The sequence below is a fragment of the Neovison vison genome, chromosome 6 (genome assembly GCF_020171115.1).
Source record: "Neovison vison isolate M4711 chromosome 6, ASM_NN_V1, whole genome shotgun sequence".
Lineage (NCBI taxonomy): Eukaryota > Metazoa > Chordata > Mammalia > Carnivora > Mustelidae > Neogale > Neogale vison.
Window position 1 is genome coordinate 82187335 of NC_058096.1, and position 25320 is coordinate 82212654.

Below are 25320 nucleotides of genomic sequence, written 5' to 3' on the forward strand. Positions count from 1 at the left end.
CTAAAAGTAACAAGTCAGGAAATGACAGATGTTGACAAGGATGCAGAGAAAGAGGAACCCTCTTACACTGTTGGTGGGAATGCAGTCTGGGGCAGGCACTCTGGAAACCAGTATGGAGGTTCTATAAAAAGTTGAAAATAGAGCTACCCTATGGCCTTGCAATTGCACTACTGGGTATTTATCCCAAAAATACAAATGTAGTGATCCGAAGGGACATTTGCTCCCCAAAGTTTTTAGCAGCAATGTCCATGTAGCCAAACTATAGAAAGATCTGAGATGTCCATCCACAGACAATGGATACAACACACACACACACACACACACACACACACAGGAATACTACTCAGCCATCAAAAAATGAAATCTTACCATTTGCAACAATGTGGATGGAACTAGAGGGTATCATAAGCTAAGCAAAATAAGTCAATCAGAGAAAAACAATTGTCATATGATTTTACTGATATGTGGAATTTAAGAAACAGAGGATCATAAGAGAAGGGAGGGAAGAATAAAACAAGATGAAATCAAAGGGAGACAAATCATAAGAGACTCATGGTTTGTTAAGAAACAGGGTTGTTAAGGGGAGGGGAGGATGGTGGAGGGATGGGATAGCTGGGTGATGGACATTGAGGAAGGCACATGATGTAATCAGCACTGGTATTATATGAGACTGATGAATCACTGATTTCTACCTCTGAAACTAATAGTACATTATATGTTAATTAATTGAATTTAAATTAAAATAATTTTAAAAGTTTTAGTATCTTGGTAACTGTCAGTATAAATTCTGATTTTTCTCTGTGGTTCTATTTCTTTTCTCTCTGTTTATCTCTCTGTGTATAATACATATTTTTCATTATGCAAAATAAAAATGTAGTTCATTTAATCTAAAGAATTCCTCAAGTGAATGTTAGGCAACCACCTTATGTAATTTTCAGAGAAAAAATATTTGAGATAGCCAAAGGCTCATTCAGATGGACTTTACAATAATTATAAAAACATCTAAAATCTTGCTAGTGAAATTTTGGAATTAGAATTTAGAATGGCAAGCTTAAATGCAGGTATCTCAAGTAAGGGAGTGAAACAGGCTGGGGATGAATTATATAGTAAACCAGAAAATGTATGTTCGTTAAGGAGGCAGCTGGTCCAGGAGATTGTTTTTTGGGGAGAATGTTGACCCATTGTTTCTTGATTTGTGTATGTATGTACGTATGTATGTATATATATATATGTATATATGTATTTGACAGGGAGACAGCGAGAGAGGGAATACAACCAGAGGGAGTGGGAGAGGAAGAAGCAGGCTTTCTGCTGAGCAAGGAGCTGGATGCAGGGCTCAAAGCAGGGCTCCAGACCAGGACCCTGGGATCATAGACCTGAAGGGAAGGCAGATGCTTAACAACTGAGCCACACAGGTGCCCCTGAATTACTTGATTTTTAAAGGAAAGTGGGGAATCTGGATCTTCTTGTAAAATCTCTGAAATTTGAAATGGTGGTGCTCATGAGAAACCGAGCCAAATAAAGCAGGTTCGGAGACTGCATACAGCAGAACCCAGGCAAGTCTTCATACCAGCTCAACTCTGGGTTCTATTTATCATTGAACCCTCTATAAAGAAATTGTATAACAATTCTTATCCAACCCTATAATTGAGGTGTTTTTTGTCACCCTAATAAACATCTGCTTTAAGTTAGTTGGAGACCACGATGCCATTATTTGATGATCTACAAAAGTCATATTACATTTCTTAATGGCATTGTAATGAGAAAACTTTCAGTGTTAAGGCTACAGGATTTGAATTAGAAAATATTTAGTGAAACACTGATAACAGAAAAACTGGCCAAAAATAAAGTAGGTTTGTTAACTATAAGAATATTTGGCTATTATATTCTTAAGTCATTTAAAAATTTGTGGTTGAAGAATACTTCATAATTTTATTTCCTTCGAGTGTGGCAGGCAATAAGTTGAATTTTGAACAAATACTACTGCATTTCTTTTCCTTATCTAACTCTTCGAATAGTAAAATGAAGTGCATGTAATATCTTGTCAAAAAGATTCTTTGGGCATTTTTAAATGTCACTACTGTATTAATGAAGATCATGGAATGATCTTTCAATTGGAAGTAACCATAATTACTCACAGCTTTTTCCTTTTTTTTTTTTTTTTAATATTTGGAGAAGAAAATAAAAGTCTTTCTAACAAATTTTGTTTTCTTCCTTCCATTATGCCCAGGCAACCTCTTTCCTCTTATCTTCTCCCCATTTTCCTTGCCTGTTTTCAGTAGCATTTGTGGTGCAGTCGGAGAATTCTCTCATCAGAAAGTTCTTCATACTTTCAAGGACACACAAAGAGCAGCTGGTTCCTTGCCTCTCTGACTCCTTTCATCTGCCTTCCTCCTTTACCATCTTTATCCTGCTGTAATGTAACTCTTCATGTTTATCCTCTCCCACAACTAACCCTGAATCACTAGAAGACTGGTGCCATGCCTTTATTTCCCAATCTTCAGCGATGCCTGTGTGCTATCTCGTACATAGTGGGCATGTCATACACATTTTTGAGTAAATGATTTCTATTTTTGTTTTTCCTTCTTAATGTAATTACAGTTTTATCAGAAGATTAAAAATAGTGACCTGAAGCTGTTACATATTCTCTTTTCCTTGATTGATGCAGATTTATTATTGCTTCAAACCTAAAAATGGGAAGAAAGGAAGCCTCATATTTTAATGATTCTTTGAATATCTTACAGTTCTATGCATTATTTCTAGAAGCTCACATATAACTCTTGAACCTTTTCAAAGAAGAACAGATGTCTAGACTAATGTTTAAAACAACTAAAGTAATCTAATTATACATTAGGAAATGGGCTATCATACTATCTTTCAAATGCACTCATTTTTATTGCTTTAAACATTATAAATTATTTGCTATTTTTAAATTATGTATCTTGTTTTTACTGTGCACATGATAGAATATTTGGAAAGTAGAAAGTAGATGAAAAAGATTGCCCTTAATGTCACTTCCCGAGGTAACTGATACTGGCTTTTGGAGTCAAATCTCTTTTTTTAAAATGTGTTCAATTTATTACCCTAAAAGCATAAAAAAAATCACAGTTTAAAAGGTATATTTTAATGAGAAAAAGATTTAGAAGCTGAATTTCACAACCAAAAGTTATTTTTTATAAGAATTTTAATAAAAGATTTTAAAAAATCTTATATATAGCTATTTTACTATTATAGGGTGAAAAGAATAAATACATGTATTTTAGCTAAAAGGACATAAACCTAAATGTCACTGAGGAGCTCCGGAATAGTATGAAAGACTACACTAAAATTGAGTTTTAAGAAATTATTATGGGGCACCTGGGTGGCTCAGTGGGTTGAAGCTTCTGCCTTCACCTCCGGTCACGATCCCGGGATCCTGGGATCGAGCCCTGTATCGGGCTCTCTGCTCAGCAGTGGGGCCTGCTTCCTCCTCTCTCTCTGCCTGGTTCTCTGTCTACCTGTGATCTCTGTCAAATAAATAAATAAAATCTAAAAAAAAGAAAAAAAAAGAAATTATTATATATGTCAGAACCACCAAGATTTAAAATATAGAAGCAAGGTCATCTGAGTAGCCAGCTCCTTATATAAGGTAGCTATGTATTCCTCTATTTGGAGAACAGTGGCTCCTGTCCCTTTATTTAAGGTGTTAGCACTTTCATAGAAATCGACTTTTCACTAATAGCAGTCTTTGGAATGCAAATCATATTCCATGTAAACATACAGAATGATATCTAGCTTATATTTATAATAATTTTCATTGTTTATATTTTAAAAAAGTTATGTAATTTGATATCCTGATACTTATAAATCTAACACCATAATGTTAAGTATTTTTCTGTATTATTGCACACCTACTATAAAATTATTTTTAATAACTTAAATTGCCTTAGTAAATCAATTAATAATTTTTAATTAAAATTAACATTTGTATTGCTCAAATTTTTGCTACTGCAAATTACTAAGGTGATTGGCTTTCTTCAAGGCCAAAGAAAACAAAAAAGTTTTCTGTAGTTAGATCTGTTTCCTCAATTTAGATCCCAGCAGTGGAATTCCTGAGTCAAAGAATATGAATATGTTAAGCTTCTTAATCTATAGTTTCTAAATGCATTACAAAAACAGACCATTAAAAATTTATACTCCCACAAATGATGTAAGAGAATGTTGTTTCATTGTAATTTACCAATATTGGATTGGATACTCATTTTTTTAAATCTTTGTTATTTTATTAGATTAAAATATTTTTAAAATGTTATTTATAATAGCCAAGATATGGAAGCAACCTCTAGGGGTCCACTGAATAGATAAATGGATAAAGGAGATGTGGGGAATGTGTGTGTGTGTGTGTGTGTGTGTGTGTGTGTGTGTAAAATGGACTATTATGCAGCCCTAAAAAGAAAGATCTAAGATTTTGTCATTTATGACAACATGGATGGATCTAGAGGGTATTATGCTAAGAGAAATAAGTCAAGTAGAGAAGAACAAAAGCTGTATGATTTTACTTATAATTGGAATCTAAAAAACAAAACAAATGAACATAGAAACAAACAAAAAACAGACTTAAATACAGAGAACAAATGTGGTTGCCATAGGGGAAGTGGGTGGGGTGATGGGTGAAATTGATAAAGAGGATTAACAGTTACAAACTTAGAGTTATAAAAAAAGATGAAAAGTACAGCATAGGGAATATAGTCAATAATATTGTAAAAATGTGTGGTGACAGATGGTGTATATGTTTATAGTGATGAGCTCTGAATTATATATAGGATTGTTCAATCAATATGTTGTATACTGAAACTAATATAACATGTTAATTATACTTCACTAAAAAGAAAAGTCAAAGCCCGAAGGAACTTAGGGCAAGCAGTTTATGGCAAAAATTGTGGATTTGGATGACTGTAAGGGAATAATTTTTTCCTCTACTAGGAGAGATGAAGACCCTGTGAATTGAGGAAGTGAGAAAAAAGTGGAAAAGAGAGAGATTAGGCACTGGTTAGTGTCCCAGAATAGGAGAGTGTGTGATAGAGTTCTCAAATTAATCTGAACATCTAAGAGCAAGAGGACCTGCGCTCACTTCCCCTTGGTAACTCTGAAGGGCCCATGGAGACTTCCCAAGTCCTAGACAGCACAAAGTGTATTGGTTAAAGTGAGTTCTGCTGTAAGGGACAGAAACTCTACAATGAGAACTTCAAACACATGTTATATATATTGTGTATAAATATATAATTATAATTAACAATTATGGATATTTCAAGTTCCATTTCTCTGAATTTTAGTGGTGTACATTTTTTTCAGTGTCTTACTCAGAATATTACTTTCCTCCAAGTTGCCTGTTTATTGTCATGAGCTTATTTCACTAAATGTTTTCCATTTTTAAGGTTTAGTAGAAAGCATTCAATCTTCAGTCTAACTTTAGAAGTTAATTGTAAGTTTGCTATATAATAGATCCTGAGCCATACACTATTAGTTAAAACTCTTAATTGGGGGTGCCTGGGTGGCTCAGTGGGTTAAGCCTCTGCCTTCGCTCTGGTCATGATCTCAGGGTCCTGGGATCGAGCCCCGCCTCCGGTTTTCTGCTCAGCAGGGAGCCTGCTTCCCCCCCCGCCCCCCCGCTTGCCTCTCTGCCTACTTGTGATCTCTGTCTGTCAAATAAATAATTAAATAAAAACAAAAAAACCTCTTAATTTTAAGTGACTAAAATCTAGCTTGAACCAGCTTGGGCAAAAAGTGTTTAATGGATCACCTTGGAAGGGCCTATGAACTAGACCTCAGGAATAACCTGAACAAAGATCATGACCACCCCTAAGATTTTCTTGTCTTTCATCTCTGCTTTTCTTTGCACACTGGCTTTATTCTCTACCACTGCAGATTTACTTTTCTCCTTTCAGAAGGAAAAGCAGTTGCCCACAATGCCTAAGTTTTACTTCTTATATTTTCTGCCACCTGAGAGGGACTGCCTACTGTTTTCTCTCATGCAAGGGGAAAAACACATCGTAGAAAAGAGCTCTGACTGGCCCATTCTGGGGGAGGTGTTTCATCTACCTAGCCAGTGGAAACCTCTGTGGCAATCATATGAATAGTTGGAGCTTTCATAGTGGAGTGGAAAAAAATAATTCCTTGCAAAAAGTATCAATGATTCCATAGAAAAGAAATCATATTGGGTGGATAAAACAGTAGCTAACCATTTCCATGAGAAAGAGAATATCCACGGATTTTATATGCATTTCATCCTTTAGAGTTAATCAAAAGAAGAATATTTATCAATGCCTGCTGTTACCAAAACTGGGACAGAACCATTAGGGAAGTAAGAATTGTAAGTTCGTACAATAAAGAATAAATAATGTAATTATTTAGAGTACCTTAAAATGATGGTGGTGATATTTAAATGTGTTTTACATGAACAGTGTGATTTTATTAAGAGCATCTTAAAATGATGGAAATTTCCATTTTTGTCCAAATTGTCTATGCCCCTTACCTTCAAGGAAAATATAGTAAAACATTTCTCCCCCATTTTGTGAAAATCTATATCAACCCTACAATACAATATTATGTGTTTGTTTGTTAAGTCAGGGTTAAGATTTTTAACTTATGTACTAGTAAAGCTTAAGAGTATCATACTTAGTCAAAGGAAGTTCTACTTAATAGACTATATATTAAAGAGGGCAGGGGAATTATTAATTACTGATTCCATTTCATTGCTATAGTCTGTTCAAATTTTCTCTTTCTTTCTGCTTTAGTTTTGGGAGGTTATGGTATTTATCCATTTAAAAAAATAAAAAATAAGTAAAGAGACCAAGGAAGAAATCAAAGACTGAATAAAGCTCAAGTGTGGTTAGTTATTTTTACTTTTTTCAAATGAGATTAATTAAATGAAGTTAATTTAAAAAGCAGTGTTGATGCAGTCCAATGCAAGGTACCATTCTCTCACATCGTTGGAAGAGGGTGGAGAGAGACATAGACGGGGGAATAGGAGAGGGGAAGGAATGAATATGAATTTGTGATTTCAAAGTCAAGACAATAGCTTATTATAGTTAGACTTTTGAGACCTCTACCTTTTAGCAAAGGTAAATATTCCTGATCCTTACCTCAATAGGGAAATCACCCTTTAGAAGGAGCCAAACTATTAAGGAGTACATTTGTTATCAATATACTGAAAATACATTGATAATGTATACAATAAGGACTGGGATAAAATTACCTCAAAAAAGGATATATTTTAGTAACTAAGCCAGAACTCTTGTAAGAAGATGTAAATAGGTATCATAGTAATTCTATAAAGGAAAGCAATAGGATATTACTTAAAAGGAAATTATGTGTTGTATTCATAAATAATTTTCTTTTTATTTATTTTTAAAAAGATTTTATTTATTAGAGAACACAAGTGAGCTCAAAAGTGGTGGGAGAGGAGAGGAAGAGGGAAAGAATCTCCAGTGGACTCTATGCCAAGCACATAGCCCAATTCAGGGCTCAGTCTCATGACCCTGAGATTGTGGCCTGAGTCAGTATCAAGAATCAGACGCTAAGCCAACTGAGCCAACCAGATGCCCCATAAATAATTTTGTTTTAAATATTGCTACTGTCCTATGCGCTTGGATGTTAGTGACATTTTTGGTCCTGGGCTTTCTCCAAGTGACATTTTTGAAGTTCCCATTCTCCTGATAATAGGTAAAGAAGTTTGGTTTCTGTCTTCAGAGTTTCACAAAGTGCTTAGTGACTTCTGAGTAAAATGAGAATTCTTTCTGGTTTAATTGAACCCTAAATGATTATCTACCCATATACTTGGGCTCCCCATCCCACATTCCCTACTTTCTTGAAAAGGAATTTAATTTTCTGGATGCATTTAGGCAGTGGTTAATTCCAGAGGAGCAGTTACAAAGGCCACTTTTTGTAATTGGCAGTTAGTTGCATGTCCATTTCTCAGATGCATTTCTTTAAACCTGATTTCCCCAAAACTCTTGAAGTACCATATTTTGGTTAATTTCTTTGTTGTAGTTCTGATTTTCCCTTTGATAACTGGATGCCTTGCCTGTCAGATCTTGGTGGGATATAATCCTGAAAATCCCCCACCTCGTTTCTTTAGACCCTGAGCTTCCACCTGTCATCTTAGATTGCTGCAAAACCAGTTTGAGAGAATGACTAAAAATAAAGGAATCCTTAGATCCAGGAGCTTGACATAAAAGAATGTAGGTTACAGGTGGTAAAATCCCCAATGATGTGATTAGCTTTCTTGTTGTGTTTTCTAAAGTGTTTGATTACAGAGTGGAGGGTAGTTAAAAGGGTGTTTTTAAAGTATTTTCCTTTAGAATATTTTCATTATGAGTGATTTTAATAGATGATCCAAATGGAAATAGAGACTGTAATACCTTTCCCAAGTTTGTTTAACAACTCCGTGATTCTCACAAAACTCATTTTAGTCAAGTTAGCTAAGGGAAAAGCTGGGAAATGGATAAGGGTAATAAATGTGGTATTCTCGTGGGCACATCGGCAAGAGGTTTATAATACAGGTCTCTAAGTTCCAGCACCGGGCTCTCTACACTAGAACATGCTGTTAGTCCCTACTGTTTGAAACACCCTCTCACTAGACAGCAACATGTCCTCACATCAACATAGTATTCAACTTTAATGCAGAATTACGGCTGTTAGAGGAAAAATGTGTGCTTGCACAGTACATACTTTGTTACAATATTATGTGAATTGTTTATTTCATAAAGTTGATATATGCAGTAAAAGCAAACATTAGTACTTTTCCAGGCATGACATTTTAAACCATATCAGTTTAATTTTGAAAGAATTGAGGCTAATTTACATAGCCAGAACAGAGTGAAGTAATGTGGCCTAACTTCTTAGGGAGTATTGTTAGAGGGCCTGAGATGCTATTTATATGTAACATTCATTTGGGGAACATAGTAAAAGAAGTAAACTTGGAAAGCATTTTGATGTGTATGTTTTTCTAATTCTAGAAAGGAAAATATTTTGTAAAAATGCAAACTTAGAATTCTTTTCTGGGTAAATCTAAATAGTTGGAGTGGGCTTTAATTAAGGAATGTTTTAATACAAATGTCATTTAATCCAACAGTATATTAACTTTAATTTTCCTCTAATATTTCTGGATTTTTCTACATTTATCAATCTTGGTAGGTTTATATACACATAATAAGCTATCTAGATGTTTATTTAAATTCTATTTTATCTTTCTAAATTTTTATTGAAGTACAGTATAGAGACAAATGCATAAATACACATGTACAGCTAAATTAAATTTCACAAAGTGAATTTCCCACGTAATCAGTGCCCAGATAATGAAACAGAAGCTTTCTTTACCTCTTTTACTGTCACCCACCCAAAGGAATTTAGTATCTTGATTTATAACACCATAGATTAATTTTACCTTTCTTAAAACCTTATGTAAATGGAATTATATAGTATACATTCTTTTGTCTACTTTCCTTCACTCACATTATGTTTGTGAGATGCATCTATGTTGTACTGGGTAGCTGCAGATCATTCCTATTGCTGTTCAGTTTTCTATGGTATGAATATACCACAGTGGATTCATCTGGTCTGCTGTGGATGGGTATGTGGGTTGTTTTTGATTCAGGGCTATTATAATCACTGGCGCCGTGAGCATTCATGGGCATGTCTTTGGTGAATGGATGAGCACATTTCTGTTGGGTATGTGTTAGGTGTGGAAATTCTGGATTATGGCCTTATACATATGGCCGGGTTTATGGATCTAACTATGTATTCAAAGTAGTTGTATTAATTTACATTCCCACTAAATGTGTTTGAAAGCTTTTATTGATCTCTGAATTACAGCTTTTATTTTTCCTCCATAATTAGTCTTGGTATTTTTTCCATGCCAGGACATAGAGATCTACTTTATTCTTTTTTTTTTTAAGATTTTATTTATTTATTTGACAGAGAGAGATCACAAGCAGGCAGAGAGGCAGGCAGAGAGAGAGGAGGAAGCAGGCTCCCTGCTGAGCAGAGAGCCCGATGCGGGCCTCGATCCCAGGACCCTGAGATCATGGCCTGAGCCAAAGGCAGCGGCTTAACCCACTGAGCCACCCAGGCGCCCTTTTTTCTTTTTTTATATAGTATTACATATATATTACATATAGGTTAGTTAGTATTCTTCTAGTATTGACCATGAAATTTGTTTTATTTTTATTTTGCTATTAAAAATATTGTATAACCTCCAAAATTTAAAATAACACCCACCTTTTTACACAATTTGTACTACAGATATGTTTGACATGTACAAATTATTCATTGCATATGCATGTGTGTTGTTTTTTTACTTTTCATTTTGAAATAATTTTGATTTGTGGAAGATTGAAAAAATAGTACAAAGAGTTTCCATGTGCCCAGCTTCTTCTAATGTTAATACCTTACATAACTATGGTACAACTATAAAAACTAGGAAATTAATATTGATACAATACTATTAACTAACCTACTGGCTTTATTTGATTGTATCTGTTTTGCCACTACCATCTTTTTCTCCAGTCTGGGATTCAATCTGGAATCACACATTGCATTTAGAGCTCATACTGTTTCAGGCTTCTTTGGTCTCTGACAGTTCCTTAATCTTTGCTTTTCATGACCCAAGGCTTTTCAAAGAGTGCTTTTCAGTTATTTTGTAGAATGTCCCTTAATTTGGGTTTGTCTGATATTTACTCATAATTATATTGAGATTGTTGATTTTTGGCAAGAATATCACAGAAGCAATGTGTATATCAAATAGAATGTATATGCTGTCAGTATGTCTTCTTACAGGTGATGTTAACCTTCATCACTTGGATAAGGTGGTGTTTGCCAGGTTCCTCCACTGTAGAATTATTATTTTTCCCTTTGCAATTAACAGATATCTTGGAGTAAATACTTCCCTTATTCCTTCTATATTTATTAATTAGAATTTCTTTGTGAGGGAAGGGCTTTTCCTTCTCTTCCATTTATTTATCTGTTCAGTTACTTATTAGTATCAGTATGGAATCATTTATTTTGTAGGTTATACTCAAATACTATAGTTATTTATTTTGTTTCTAAATTCTTGCTATTCAGGTGGTACCTGTATCCTATCTTTCTTTAGCTCTTCCTTACTTTCTGGCACCACAAAATGTTCTAGGCTTGCCTTAGATCTTTTTTGCCCCAACAGATTCTGGAATCAACCAATTCTTTAAGATGCCTTGGTTTCTTTTATTGGAAAATGGTATTTAGAAACCAAGATGTGAAAATTGGGTGTGCTTATTCCTACTGGGGTACCTTGCTCTGAGGATTGATTGCTTTTTGTCATTTATACATTTCTCTTGGATCATGACATTCAGAATACCCATTCATTTTTTAAAAATAAATGCATTTAAGACTATACATTTTTCTCTGCATACTTTGGTATATCATGTTTCCATTATTTATTTCCACATAGTTATTATTATTATTTCTTCTTTGGCCCAGTGTTTATTAGATGTATGTTTTAAGTTTCAATGTATATAGATTTTTTTTCCAATTTATTTATTTTCAGAAAAACAGTATTCATTATTTTTTCACCACACCCAGTGCTCCATGCAAGCCGTGCCCTCTATAATACCCACCACCTGGTACCCCAACCTCCCACCCCCCCGCCACTTCAAACCCCTCAGACTGTTTTTCAGAGTCCATAGTCTCTCATGGTTCACCTCCCCTTCCAATTTACCCAAATTCCCTACTCCTCTCTAATGCCCCTTGTCCTCCATGCTATTGGTTATGCTCCACAAATAAGTGAAACCATATGATAATTGACTTTCTCTGCTTGACTTATTTCACTCAGCATAATCTCTTCCAGTCCCGTCCATGTTGCTACAAAAGTTGGATATTCATCCTTTCTGATGGAGGCATAATACTCCATAGTGTATATGGACCACATCTTCCTTATCCATTCATCCGTTGAAGGGCATCTTGGTTCTTTCCATAGTTTGGCGACTGTGGCCATTGCTGCTATAAACATTGGGGTACAGATGGCCCTTCTTTTCACGACATCTATATCTTTGGGGTAAATACCCAGGAGTGCAATTGCAGGGTCGTAGGGAAGCTCTATTTTTAATTTCTTGAGGAATCTCCACACTGTTCTCCAAAGAGGCTGCACCAACTTGCATTCCCACCAACAGTGTAAGAGGGTTCCCCTTTCTCCACATCCTCTCCAACACATGTTGTTTCCTGTTTTGTTAATTTTGGCCATTCTAACTGGTGTAAGGTGATATCTCAATGTGGTTTTAATTTGAATCTCCCTGAGGGCTAATGATGATGAGCATTTTTTCATGTGTCTGATAGCCATTTGTATGTCTTGATTGGAGAAGTGTCTGTTCATATCTTCTGCCCATTTTTTGATGTGTTTGTCTGTTTCGTGTGGGTTGAGTTTGAGGAGTTCATTATAGATCCTGGATATCAACCTTTTGTCTGTACTGTCATTTTCAAATATCTTCTCCCATTCCGTGGGTTGCCTCTTTGTTTTTTTGACTGTTTCCTTTGCTGTGCAGAAGCTTTTGATTTTGATGAAGTCCCAGGAGTTTATTTTCGCTTTTGTTTCCTTTGCCTTTGGAGACGTATCTTGAAAGAAGTTGCTGTGGCTGATATCAAAGAGATTACTGCCTATGTTCTCCTCTAAGATTCTGATGGATTTCTGTCTCACCTTGGGGTCTTTTATCCATTTTGAGTTGATCTTTGTGTACGGTGTAAGAGAATGGTCGAGTTTCATTCTTCTACATATAGCTGTCCAGTTTTCCCAGCACCATTTATTGAAGAGACTGTCTTTTTTCCACTGTATATTTTTTCCTGTTTTGTCGAAGATTAATTGACCATAGAGTTGAGGGTCCATATCAGGGCTCTCTACTCTGTTCCACTGGTCTATGTGTCAGTTTTTATGCCAGTACCATGCTGTCTTGGTGATCACAGCTTTGTAATAAAGCTTGAAATCAGGTAAGGTGATGCCGCCAGCATTATTTTTGTTTTTCAACATTTCCTTAGCGATTCGGGGTCTCTTCTGATTCCATACAAATTTTAGGATTATTTGCTCCAGCTCTTTGAAGAATGCCAGTGGAATTTTGATCGGAATGGCATTAAAAGTGTAGATTGCTCTAGGCAGTATAGACATTTTAACAATGTTTATTCTTCCGATCCAAGAGCATGGAATGGTCTTCCATCTTTTTGTGTCTTCTTCAATTTCTTTCATGAGTGTTCTATAGTTCCTCAAGTATAGATCCTTTACCTCTTTAGTTAGGTTTATTTCCAGGTATCTTATGGTTCTTGGTGCTATAGTAAATGGAATCGATTCTCTAATTTCCCTTTCTGTATTTTCATTGTTAGTGTATAAGAAAGCCACTGATTTCTGCACATTGACTTTGTATCCTGCCACGCTGCTGAATTGCTGTATGAGTTCTAGTAGTTTGGGGGTGGAGTCTTTTGGGTTTTCCATATAAAGAATCATGTCATCTGCGAAGAGAGAGAGTTTGACTTCTTCATTACCAATTTGGATACCTTTTATTTCTCTCTGTTGTCTGATTGCTGTTGCTAGGACTTCTAATACTATGTTGAACAAGAGTGGTGAAAGTGGGCATCCTTGTCTTGTTCCTGATCTCAGTGGGAAGGCTGCAAGCTTTTTCCCATTGAGGATGATATTTGTTGTGGGTCTTTCATAGATAGATTTGATGAGGTTCAGGAATGTTCCCTCTATCCCTATACTTTGAAGCGTTTTAATCAGGAATGGATGTTGGATTTTGTCAAATGCTTTTTCTGCATCAATTGAGAGGACCATGTGGTTCTTCTCTCTTCTCATATTAATTTGTTGTATCACATTGATTGATTTACGAATGTTGAACCATCCTTGTAGCCCAGGGATGAATCCCACCTGATCATGGTGGATAATCTTTTTAATGTGCTGTTGGATCCTGTTGGCTAGGATCTTGTTGAGAATCTTAGCATCCATGTTCATCAGTGATATTGGTCTGAAATTCTCCTTTTTGGTAGGGTCCTTGCCTGGTTTGGGGATCAGGGTAATGCTGGCTTCATAGAAAGAGTCTGGAAGTTTTCCTTCTGCTTCAATTTTTTGAAACAGCTTCAGGAGAATAGGTGTTATTTCTTCTTTGAAGGTTTGGTAGAATTCCCCAGAGAATCCGTCAGGTCCTGGGCTCTTGTTTTTTGGGAGGTTTTTGATCACTGCCTCAATCTCGTTATTAGATATCGGTCTATTCAGGTTGCCGATTTCTTCCTGGTTCAATTTTGGTAGTTTATATTTTTCTAGGAATGCATCCATTTCATCTAGGTTGCTAAGCTTATTGGCATATAACTGTTCGTAATAACTTCTGATGATTGTTTCTACTTCCTTGGCGTTAGTTGTGATCTCTCCCTTTTCATTCATAATTTTATGAATTTGGGATTTCTCTCTTTTCTTTCGGATTAGTGTAGCCAGTGGCTTATCGATCTTATTGATTCTTTCAAAAAACCAGCTTCTAGTTTCATTGATACGTTCTACTGTATCTCTGGTTTCTCCCTCATTGATCTCAGCTCTAATCTTGATGATTTCCCTTCTTATGTGTGGAGTTGGTTTGATTTGTTGTTGATCCTCCAGTTCTTTAAGGTGTAGAGACAGCTGGTGTGTTCTGGATTTTTCAATTTTTTTGAGCAAGGCTTGGATGGCTATATATTTTCCCCTTAGGACCGCCTTTGCTGTATCCCATAGGTTTTGGACCGAAGTGTCTTCATTCTCATTGGTTTCCATGAATTGTTTCAGTTCTTCTTTGATCTCCTGGTTGATCCAAGCATTCTTAAGCAAGGTGGTCTTTAGCTTCCAGGTGTTTGAGTTCCTTCGGAACTTTTCCTTGTGATTGAGCTCCAGTTTCAAAGCATTGTGATCTGAGAATATGCAGGGAATAATCTCAGTCTTTTCGTATCGGCTGAGTCCTGATTTGTGACCCAGTATGTGGTCTATTCTGGAGAAGGTTCCGTGTGCACTTGAGAAGAATGAGTATTTTGCTGTTTTAGGGTGGAAATATCTGTATATATCTATGAGGTCCATCTGGTCCAATGTGTCATTCAATGCTCTTGTTTCTTTATTGATTTTCTGCTTCGATGATCTAATTCTGAAAGAGGCGTGTTAAGATCTCCTACGATTAGTGTATTCATATCAATATGACTCTTTATCTTGATTAACAGTTTTCTTAAGTAATTGGCTGCTCCCATATTGGGAGCATAGATATTTACAATTGTTAGATCATCTTGGTGGATAGTCCCTTTAAGGATTATGTAGTGTCCTTCTGTATCTCTGACTACAGTCTTTAGTTTGAAGTCTAATTTATCTGATATGAGAATCGCTACCCCAGCCTTCTTTTGAGTCCCATTGGCATGAAAGATGCTTCTCCACCCCTTCACTTTCAGTCTGCGTGTATCTTTAGGTTCAAAATGGGTCTCTTGTAGACAGCATATGGATGGGTCCTGTCATCTTATCCAATCTGCAACCCTGTGCCGTTTTATGGGTGCATTTAGGCCATTCACATTGAGAGTGATTATTGATAGATACGTTTTTATTGACATCGAGTTACCTTTGAAGTCTTTCTTTCTGTAGACTGTCTCTATATTTCTGTTCAATGTTATTCTTGGGATTTTTCCTCTTTTATAGAACCCCCCTTAATATTTCCTACAGTATCAGCTTGGTCGTTGCATAGTCTTTTAAGCCTTGCCAGTCTTGGAAACTCTTTATCTCTCCATCCATTTTGAATGTCAGTCTTGCTGGATAAAGTATTCTTGGCTGCATGTTCTTCTCATTTAGTGCCCTGAATATATCTTGCCAGCCTCTTCTGGCTTGCCAGGTCTCTGTGGACAGGTCTGACGTTATTCTGATGGGCTTCCCTCTGTAAGTAAGGAGCCTCTTTGCCCTGGCGGCTTTCAAGTGATTATACCTACAATTATAATTTCTCAATTTGATTATCAGGTGTCGTGATTTTTTTTTGGAGTGTATAATCTTGGGTGGAGACCGTTCAGCCTCTAGTACATGAACGCTGGTTTCATTCGCGAGATTCGGAAAATTTTCATGAAGGACTTGTTCCACGATATCTTCTAGACTTCTTTCTTTCTCCTCCCCTTCAGGAATTCCAATAATTCTGACGTTGGAACGCTTCATGGCATCATTTATTTCCCTGATTCTGCTTTCGTGGGATCTAAGCTGTTTGTTCCAGGCTTCCTCCTGATCCTTTCTCTCTATCTGTTTGTCTTCCAGATCACTAATTCTATCTTCCGTCTCAGTTACCCTAGCTTTGAGAGAGTTTAGATTGGATTGGAACTCATTGAGAGCATTGTGGACCTCCTCCCTGGTAGCTTTAAGCTCCGCCCTAACATTGTGAACATCCTGTCTGGTCGCTTTCAGTTCGGCCCTAATCAATTCTGTTTGGTCATCCATGGCTTTCTCCAACCTAGCTATTGCCTGGATAATTGTTAGCCTGAATTCTCTTTCCGACATATTGTCTATGTTGATAGCCGTTAGCTCTGTTGCAAAAGGTCCATCCTCTGTATTTTTCTTCTGTTGGGCATTCCTCCTCCTAGTCATTTTGGTGGGAGAAGACTGAACAGATGTAGCTGGATGTATCAACTCTGGTGCAGTCAAGGTGCACCCTGGAACACTTCCTGATCTCCGTCTCAGAGAGAAGCCTCAGTCTGGGTGCAGAAGCTGAGTAAATTCCCCCTTGGATGCTGGCAGTGCAGGTTCCAAGTTAAAGACCCTGGGGGTGCAGGATCTTTTGCTCATCCCCAAAGCCAAGGCAGTGGCGGCTGTCTGGGAGCTCCTGACCGCCAGAGAGGTTCCAAGCAGCGATCCCACACTGAGATTTTGCTGCCGGCCCGGGCTGGGAGTGCCCGGCTTGCGCGCACCTCTTTTCAGAGGCGGCTGTGGGTCGGGCGCGCGTCTGGGGCACTGAGAACGGGGCGCTGGTCCGTAAGCCGCAGGCTGGACTTTTGCGTGCCTCTGTCCGGGGAAGAGATTTGCGTGCGCTCGGCTTAGACTTTGAAACAATGGCGGGGGTCAAGAAGCGCTCCCGGGCCTTAGAAACCCAGGAGAGCTGGAGGGACGTGCGCGCGCATCTCAAGCTTTGTGGTAGGGCTAGCGTGCGACCTGCAAACCGGCGCAGCTCCCATCCCCTCACAGGAGCCAGAACCCACGCGCTCTGGGGCGCGCTGGCAGCTTAGGGACCAGGAGCCGGTTTCTCCGCCGCACTCTCTCTGCCTCCGCGCCAGGGAGGCCATCTGGGACCAGGGACTTAAGCCCCTGTCCCTAGCTGCCCCGATTCCCACAATTTCCCCCCGCAATCCTTTGCTCTTTTGCAGTGCTTTCAACCAGTCTCCAAGTTAATGCTGGTCCCCAGACGCAGGGCACTCTCGCTCGTTTCGGGGTATTACTTTCCCACCGGTCGCCTCTGGTGGCTCCCTCCCCCTTTTGTTTATCTTCCGATATCAGTCCGCTGTTCCCATTCCGCTTTACCTGCTCACTGGCGTCTTCTGCCCCTGTAGAGATCCAGACGTGTAAAATTCTGATCTCAGGCTGATTTCATGGGTGATCGGAGTTCTTTGGTAGGTAATCAGCTCACTTTGGGGTACCAGCTGAAAAGACGCCTCTTCCTAGTACCCCGCCATCTTGTCCCCCCCTGTATATAGATTTTTAATTGGCTTTTTGCTGTAAATGTTTCATGTAATTTTACTGTAAACAATGAGTGTGCATATATAATTTTTTTAAGAACATATTAAAATTTTAGTTGTGGCTTGTTACATGGTCACTTTTTGTGATTTTACCATGTGTTTGAAAGAATGATTATTAGATATAACCTCCAATTAAATCAATACATCATTTAATTGTGTTATTCAAATCCTCAATATCTTTTCTATTTTTCATATCATTGTAACCATTCAATTTCTGTGAGAAATGTGTTAATATCTTCCATTATGATTAATAATTTGTTCTCACTGAGTTTTTAACAGATATTTCTTTATGTTGTAGAGCCATGTTTTGGGTATGTAAAAGTTCATGATTATTATTTTTCTTGGTAGATTAGGATTTTTATCAAAACTAAAGGGTTCTAATTACTGTGTTGCTAGTTATTAATATTAATGTACATCTTTTATCATTTTTAAAGCATCTGGTCTGGTGTATATTTTTCTAACTTTTATTTTCTACATTTCTGTTAATTATTATTTTTTTTATATGTGACTCCTGCAAACAACATGAAAATTTATTAAAAATATTTAAAAAGTGCATTTAGGCTTGCAGAACCTCTCTCCAACTCTTCCTCCCCAAAGGCTTTTAATTACCTTGTCCTGACTCTGGCAGATGGCATAGGTACTATCAAAACAGCTAATTCCTCACATGGTCTCCTGCAGTTGAAGCCCATCGTTTCATAATTCCAACGCACACCACAGAAACTTAAGACATTTCAGTGCCTCATTTGTTAGGTTTTTAAAGAGAAAATAGTATAATAAATGTCCATCAATACAGATTCAAAAATTACCACAATTTTTGTCATTTGTGTTTCATCTGTCCCTTTTTTCTGTTGCTAAAGTAATTTAAGGAAAACCCAAGATGGCATGCTATTTTCATTTCTATTTACTTCAGTGTGATGTGCCATTTTCTTATATAACAACAGTATCATTATCCCCAAATTAGCAATAGTTTTGCTGTATTTTCTAATTCTCAGTTCATAATCAATTTCCTTAATATTTTTTAAAAACTAGTTTATTTGTTTGAATCTAGTTCTATAGAAGGTCTGCATGTCACTTTTGTTGCTTCTCTCTCTCTCTCTTTTTTAAAGATTTTATTTATTTGTTTGACAGAGGCACAGCGAGAGAGGGAACACAAGCAAGCGGAGTGGGAGAGGGAGAAACAGGCTTCCTGCTGAGCCGGGAGCTTGATGCAGGGCTCAGTCCCAGAATCCTGGGATCATGACCTGAGCCAAAGGCAGATGCTTAAGGACTGAGCTACCCAGGCACCCTTGTTGCTTCTCTTTTATCTAGAAAAGCCACTTTCCCCCCTTTTCTCCCTTCGTCATTATTAACTTGTAGGAACTGGACCAATTGTCTTCATTTGTAAATATAAATAGACAACAAAGGATCTCCAGACTGTAAGGGAGGCTTCAAATGTGAAAGATAAAAAACAAAGCAAGGAAAAAAGTTAAAAACCCAGAGAAAACAGAAGTAATGCAGTAAGCTGAAGAAAATTTTAAAACACAGTGTAACTGATATCAAAATTATCATCAAAGAGTAAGAGAAGAAATTGTATCCATGAAATAAGAACAAGAAGTCATAAAAAAAAAAGGGACCTTTTGGAGAATAAGAAAGAATTCCTGATAATTAGAATATGATAGCAGAAATTAAAAATTTTATAGACAGAATGGAAGATCACGGAACTAAAACAAAATGTCAAAATAGTAAGATGGCAAGAAAATTTAAGGAAATTAGATCTCTCCAGATGGTTCCACATCCAAATAGAAAGATGTTCCAGAAAGGAAACAAAATGAAGGGGAAGGAATCATTCTCCCTAGGATAAAGTTCCTGGAACTAAACATCAGTTTCCAAAACAAATACTCATGAAGTGTCCAGCACAGAGAAGGACAGAATACTGACATGATAATATATTTTGATGAAATTTAAGAATACTAAGTGAAAAGAGAAAAATTTCAAAGCTTCAGAATCAGGGCAGGGGCAGAGTAGGGAGAACCTACCATGTATCATACAAAGAAGTAGGAATTAAAATGGCATCAGACTTTGGAAAACAGCACCAGAAGTAAGGAAACAGAGGACAGTGCCCTAATTTTCGCATGAAGAATATTTTTCTCATCTATGATTCTGTAGTCAGCTAAACTGTCCAGTCTGATATATAGTAAAGACATTTTCAGATATTCACATTCTCAAATTTACCTCTCATGCACAAAATGCTTCTGGAGGATTTATTCCACCAAAAGGAGTACATCACAGAGGAGGAAGATTTTAGAGCCAGGATACAGAAGATTTGACATGAAAGAGCTGAGTGAGGACAGTTCCTGAAATGACAAGAAAGGGAAGTCCCAGGATGACAATTGTTACAGTCAATTGAGAGAATACCCAGATTGGAGGAGAATAGAGAGCTCTGGGAAGGATGTTTCCTAGAAAAGAAATGATATGGAAGAGTTTTCTGCTGTGTCTGAATGTGTTGAGAGAGAATTACACCTCTGTCAGATTTAGAAGATATATCAGTAATAGGTACACAGAAAACTAAGAAGAAAAGGAAATGGTTTTTTAAATCCAGGGACAATAAAAAGTTGTGCAAGAAAAGAAATGTGATCATATCATAACATAGGGCTCACTTGTGAAGAATAATGTAAATACTAAATTAAAAATTTTGATTTAAGTAAACTGGGAGGGTGAGACGAGGAAGACGATGTGTTTGTATGCATATTTAAGAGTATTGGTATGTGTAGAAGGATCAGTTCCTACTAGGATTGTGATAGAAACTGCTAGCTACCTACCCTAACATCATTGTTCCTTCTTCCTTAGTAAGAGAACTGTGGATATATCTGCTCTACTTGAAATAGTTATGGTCAGGTGTCTAATATCTAAGTTCAGCAGAAGTAATTGGTGATACTTCCAAAAAGTCTCTTTAAAACAGAGTGAGCCATTATTCTCATCTTGCTGCTGGTCTGGAATGGGAAAGGAGTTGTTGGGGTTTCTGCCACTGGTTTCTGCCATGGTCAATGAAAATAACACACACCAAAGATGGGAGACCAGAGAGTTGGAAGGATCCTGGGGTTCTGATGACTCTATAAAGCTGTTATTATCAGCATTGGATTGGCTAACAATGTATTTGTTTTATGCAATATAATATACTCTTGTATATTTAAGCTATTATATTTATGTCTCAGTTATCAGTAGCAGTATCAGATCGTAGCTGATTTGTAATTTACTAGGTAATACTGAAATATTAAGGAATAAGAATATAAGCATGTTATTTAATAATATAGAAAGAAATGTTAGAGAAATCAGGGAAAAAAGTTGAAAGTTGTTTTGGGCAGTGGGAATTGAGGTCAAGGCAAATGATTACTGTTTTTTCTTTAGATTTTTTAGTAATATTTGACATTTGAAATTGTATACATGTATTACTTTTTTTTTCCCAACTTATTTATTTTCAGAAAAACAGTATTCATTATTTTTTCACCACACCCAGTGCTCCATGCAAGCTGTGCCCTCTATAATACCCACCACCTGGTACCCCAACCTCCCACCCCCCCGCCACTTCAAACCCCTCAGACTGTTTTTCAGAGTCCATAGTCTCTCATGGTTCACCTCCCCTTCCAATTTACCCAAATTCCCTACTACTCTCTAACGCCCCTTGTCCTCCATGCTATTGGTTATGCTCCACAAATGAGTGAAACCATATGATAATTGACTCTCTCTGCTTGACTGATTTCACTCAGCATAATCTCTTCCAGTCCCGTCCATGTTGCTACAAAAGTTGGATATTCATCCTTTCTGATGGAGGCATAATACTCCATAGTGTATATAGACCACATCTTCCTTATCCATTCATCCGTTGAAGGGCATCTTGGTTCTTTCCATAGTTTGGCGACTGTGGCCATTGCTTTTAATAAAAATTAAAATAATATTTGTTTAGTTATATTTTAATTAGTAATTGAAGTGAAAATACATATTCATTGAAAAATTTTAACAATACAGAAGATACAGAGTAAAAATTATGCCTCCCTTCAGTGTTCTTTGCCTTTCCTCTGCCCATCAGTTTCACTCTCCTCTCCAGGGTTAATGGTGTTTGATATGTTCTCTCCATACTTTTTCTGTACATTCATTTAGCATATATAAAGATGTGTATAGCTTTTTAACATTTATTTTTATTAAAAGTATATTTAAATTTAATAAAATTCTCAGGAAGGAATATTTATGCTTGTAATGGGTGTTGTTTGTTTATATTTTTAGAATTCAAGATGTGAGCATGCAGTTAAAAAGTCAACAAAATGAATTTCAGAGAATACAGAAAGAATTGAATCATTTGCAACATGAATTAAAAATTAAGCAGAGACAATCACAAGTATTCAGGTAAGATTATCTGTAAAGAATTGAAAATGATAAGGATTGAAAAGGTACTTTGAATACTAACTTGATAAACATTTAAACAGATTTTAGTAATACAGTTTCTGTATTCTGCGTGGTTGAAAAAAAGGAAACAACTTCACCTGGGGTTTTTTTGGCTATTATCTCAACTGAAGAGTTTTAGCAGGCCAACACCTTGCTTTTATTGTGCAGTAACATTTAGAATGAAAGCACAATAACTAATTCATTTTTCTCTTTCTCTTGGCCGGTATTTCTTGGTGTATTCAATTCCCTGCCTGATAGTCTAGTGATACAAAAAGTAATAGAAGAATAGGATAGCTTTAGAAAAAGCCATTTATTTATTTGAGAGAGGAAGCGTGTGCATGCTTGTGTGAGTGGGGGAGGAGCAGAAGGAATCTTCAAATGGACTCCTTGCTGAGTGTGGAGCCCATCTAGGGGCTCATCTCAGCACCCAAAGATCCGGACCTGAACTGAAAGCAAGTGTTTGATGCTTAACCAATTGAGCCACCAGGCACCCCTAGAATAGGGTAACTTTCTAAGTGATAGTAATTTAGATCTCCTAAATTTCAAAATCTCTAACATAAATGTTGTTCATTCTGTTTTCATATAATCTTTGGAGGGCTTATAATATCTAAATCCCATGGTCTAAATAAATTAGGAAGTTCATTTTCTTTTAAAAAATTGGAATTGAATATATTGAGAATATCAGAAACAATGATTCTTTTCAAAATTGAGTAACAGCTCTTAGAAAAGGGAAATAAGTTGGGTGAACTTTATAAATAGACAGTTTCTGGGTTACTAAAAATATATTGAATGAATATTTTGAATGTTTGTTCCCTTTCTTTTCTTTTCCAATCTACTAGTTGTTGCTGGAAACATTGTTCAATTAAAAAAATTACCTGGGCTAATAATTTTTTAATATACTATCTGGTGATCACCTGCCTCAACTACCTTTCATAAATGCCTTGCACGTAATGACGCTCAGCAAATACTTTTTGAATCAATGATTCTACTCAAAAAACAGATGATCGTTTTTGTCATCAGAAATCTTTTCTGCCCTGTCCTAGAAATCTGGTATTGAACCAGCAGGTGATTCCATTTCTTCACTTTAGTTAGGCCAACCAGTATTCAAACTTAGCTCTTCTAATATCTCTGGCTCAGATCTGCTAAGGAAGTCCCATTTATTTTATCCATTAATGCCATAGTGGGTGGTAAGCTGGACTAAATTTTAAAGGTTAGGCCAGAACTAGATTAAATAATTAATGCTGCTTCAAAATATTAAGATTTTACATGTGATTTTGTAGCATTTTAAACTCTTGAAAAAACAGGTGTATTTGTTACTTTGTGTTTTAATTTTTATCATTTTGAGTTACACTTTTAACTGCTTATTTTCTTTAAAAATTTTCAATAGATATGTGACTTTTGTTTATTTTTAGCTAAAAGATTACAAATTGGGAGTCTGGGGTCTGACTTACATAAAAACATAGCATTTACTAAAAATCAATTTTGGAAGTAACCGTTTAACTAAACACTTAGTACAAATAAAAGTTTATGATATACGAATAGAAATGATTACTGGTTTTATTCCTTACTAGTAGGTACATTGCATAGAAACAGGCAGTCTGGTGAAAATAAAATCAAAATTTATAAGGTCAGTGATTTTGTTGCATTACTAAAAGCTAATTTTAAAGTTGTATATCTTAAAAATATCTACTAGAATACAGAAGAAAAGGAGCTTATCATCTCTCTAAACATGGCAAAGAAAAGAAGCATGAGACTTAGGTACTCAGATATAATCATTTTATTTGTGGAACCCAAAAGGTACTTCCTCCTCTCTCTCTCTCTCTTTTAAAGATTGTATTTAGTTATTTATCAGAGAGGTAACAGAGAGAGAGAGAGCACAAGTAGGGGGAGTGACAGGGTGGAGAAGCAGTACTCCCTGCTGAGCCAGGAGCCAGATGTGGGACTGTATCCCAATGACTTGAATCAAGGGCAGATTCTTAACCAACTGAGTCACACAGACTTCCCAAAAGAAACTTACAATAGAACATTGAACTATGTCCTTGAGTCGCATTGCTCTTTTAAAATTATTCTGTCATTTACTTAATTGCAATTGGGCCTTAATCACCTAGCCTCCCGAAAAATGTTCTTCATGCTCTGTTTTTCCTGACATCATTTCCAACCTTCCTCACGCAAGGAGGTGATCAGGTGTGGTCTGCCTCTACTGGCTCAGCACATCTGCTGTTCAGAATAGAGTGCCTTTGAGAGTGGAAATTAAGTTTAGAAGGTCTGTAAAATGGATACTAAAAAGTAGTATGTATTATAAGTATGCTTTACTTTACATAAATCTGTATATATCCAGTATTCCAAATCAATCCATACTTGAAATATTTTAGGAAGTGTTTATTTTTAGAGGATTCCTATTGTGAATCTTTCATAGGTTGTTCGAAATATAAAGTACTTACTTCTTTTTTTTCTTTTTCTTTTTCTTTTTTTTTTTTTTTAAGAGTCGGGATAGGGGTAGAGTAGAGAGAGAATCTTAAGCAGGCTTCCTACCCAGCATGGAGCCCAGTGCAGGGCTTGATATCACAACCCTGAGATCATGACCTGAGCCAAAAGCAAGGGTTGGATACTTAAGTGACTGTGTCACCCAAATGCCCCCTTACTTTTTTAATTTGTCCATCTAGACTGTCATCTGGCTTTATTTTGTTTTGTAGCCTCAATATCATAGTTTATCATATCACATCTTATTTTAAACAGTTTTGTTGATATACAATTACTTACTACAAAATTCATTCATGTTAAGAGCACAATGTAATGATTTTTACATTGTAAGACCTACTAAGTTGTGCAACCTTTACGACATCCAATATTGGAACATTTGAGTCATTCCCAAGATTCTCATGCCATTTGCACTCAATCTCTGTTCTCACCACCCATCCTAACAATCACTAATCTTCTTTCCGTGTCTATAGATTTGCATTTTTCTGGACATTTTTGGATATATGGAATCAGACAACATGGTCTGATTCTACTTTTGGTTTGTTTATTTTATTATTATTATTTAGATTCCACATGCAAGTGAAATCATATGGTATTTGACTTTCTTAGTTTGATGTACTTCACTTGGCATAATGCCCTCCAGGTCCATCCATGTTGTTGCAAATGGCATGATCTCAA

General features: G+C 36.5%; 1 protein-coding gene across 4 annotated transcripts in view; it reads left to right on the forward strand.

Annotated features, from left to right (window-relative positions):
* Positions 1–25320, forward strand: part of LEKR1 (leucine, glutamate and lysine rich 1) — a 186668-nt gene that overhangs the window by 54261 nt on the left and 107087 nt on the right. For all 4 annotated transcript variants that reach the window (XM_044251661.1, XM_044251664.1, XM_044251665.1 and 1 more), the window contains one exon: positions 22006–22125. In XM_044251661.1, coding sequence (XP_044107596.1) covers positions 22006–22125 — 120 coding nt within the window. The remainder of the gene's footprint in view (positions 1–22005; positions 22126–25320) is intronic.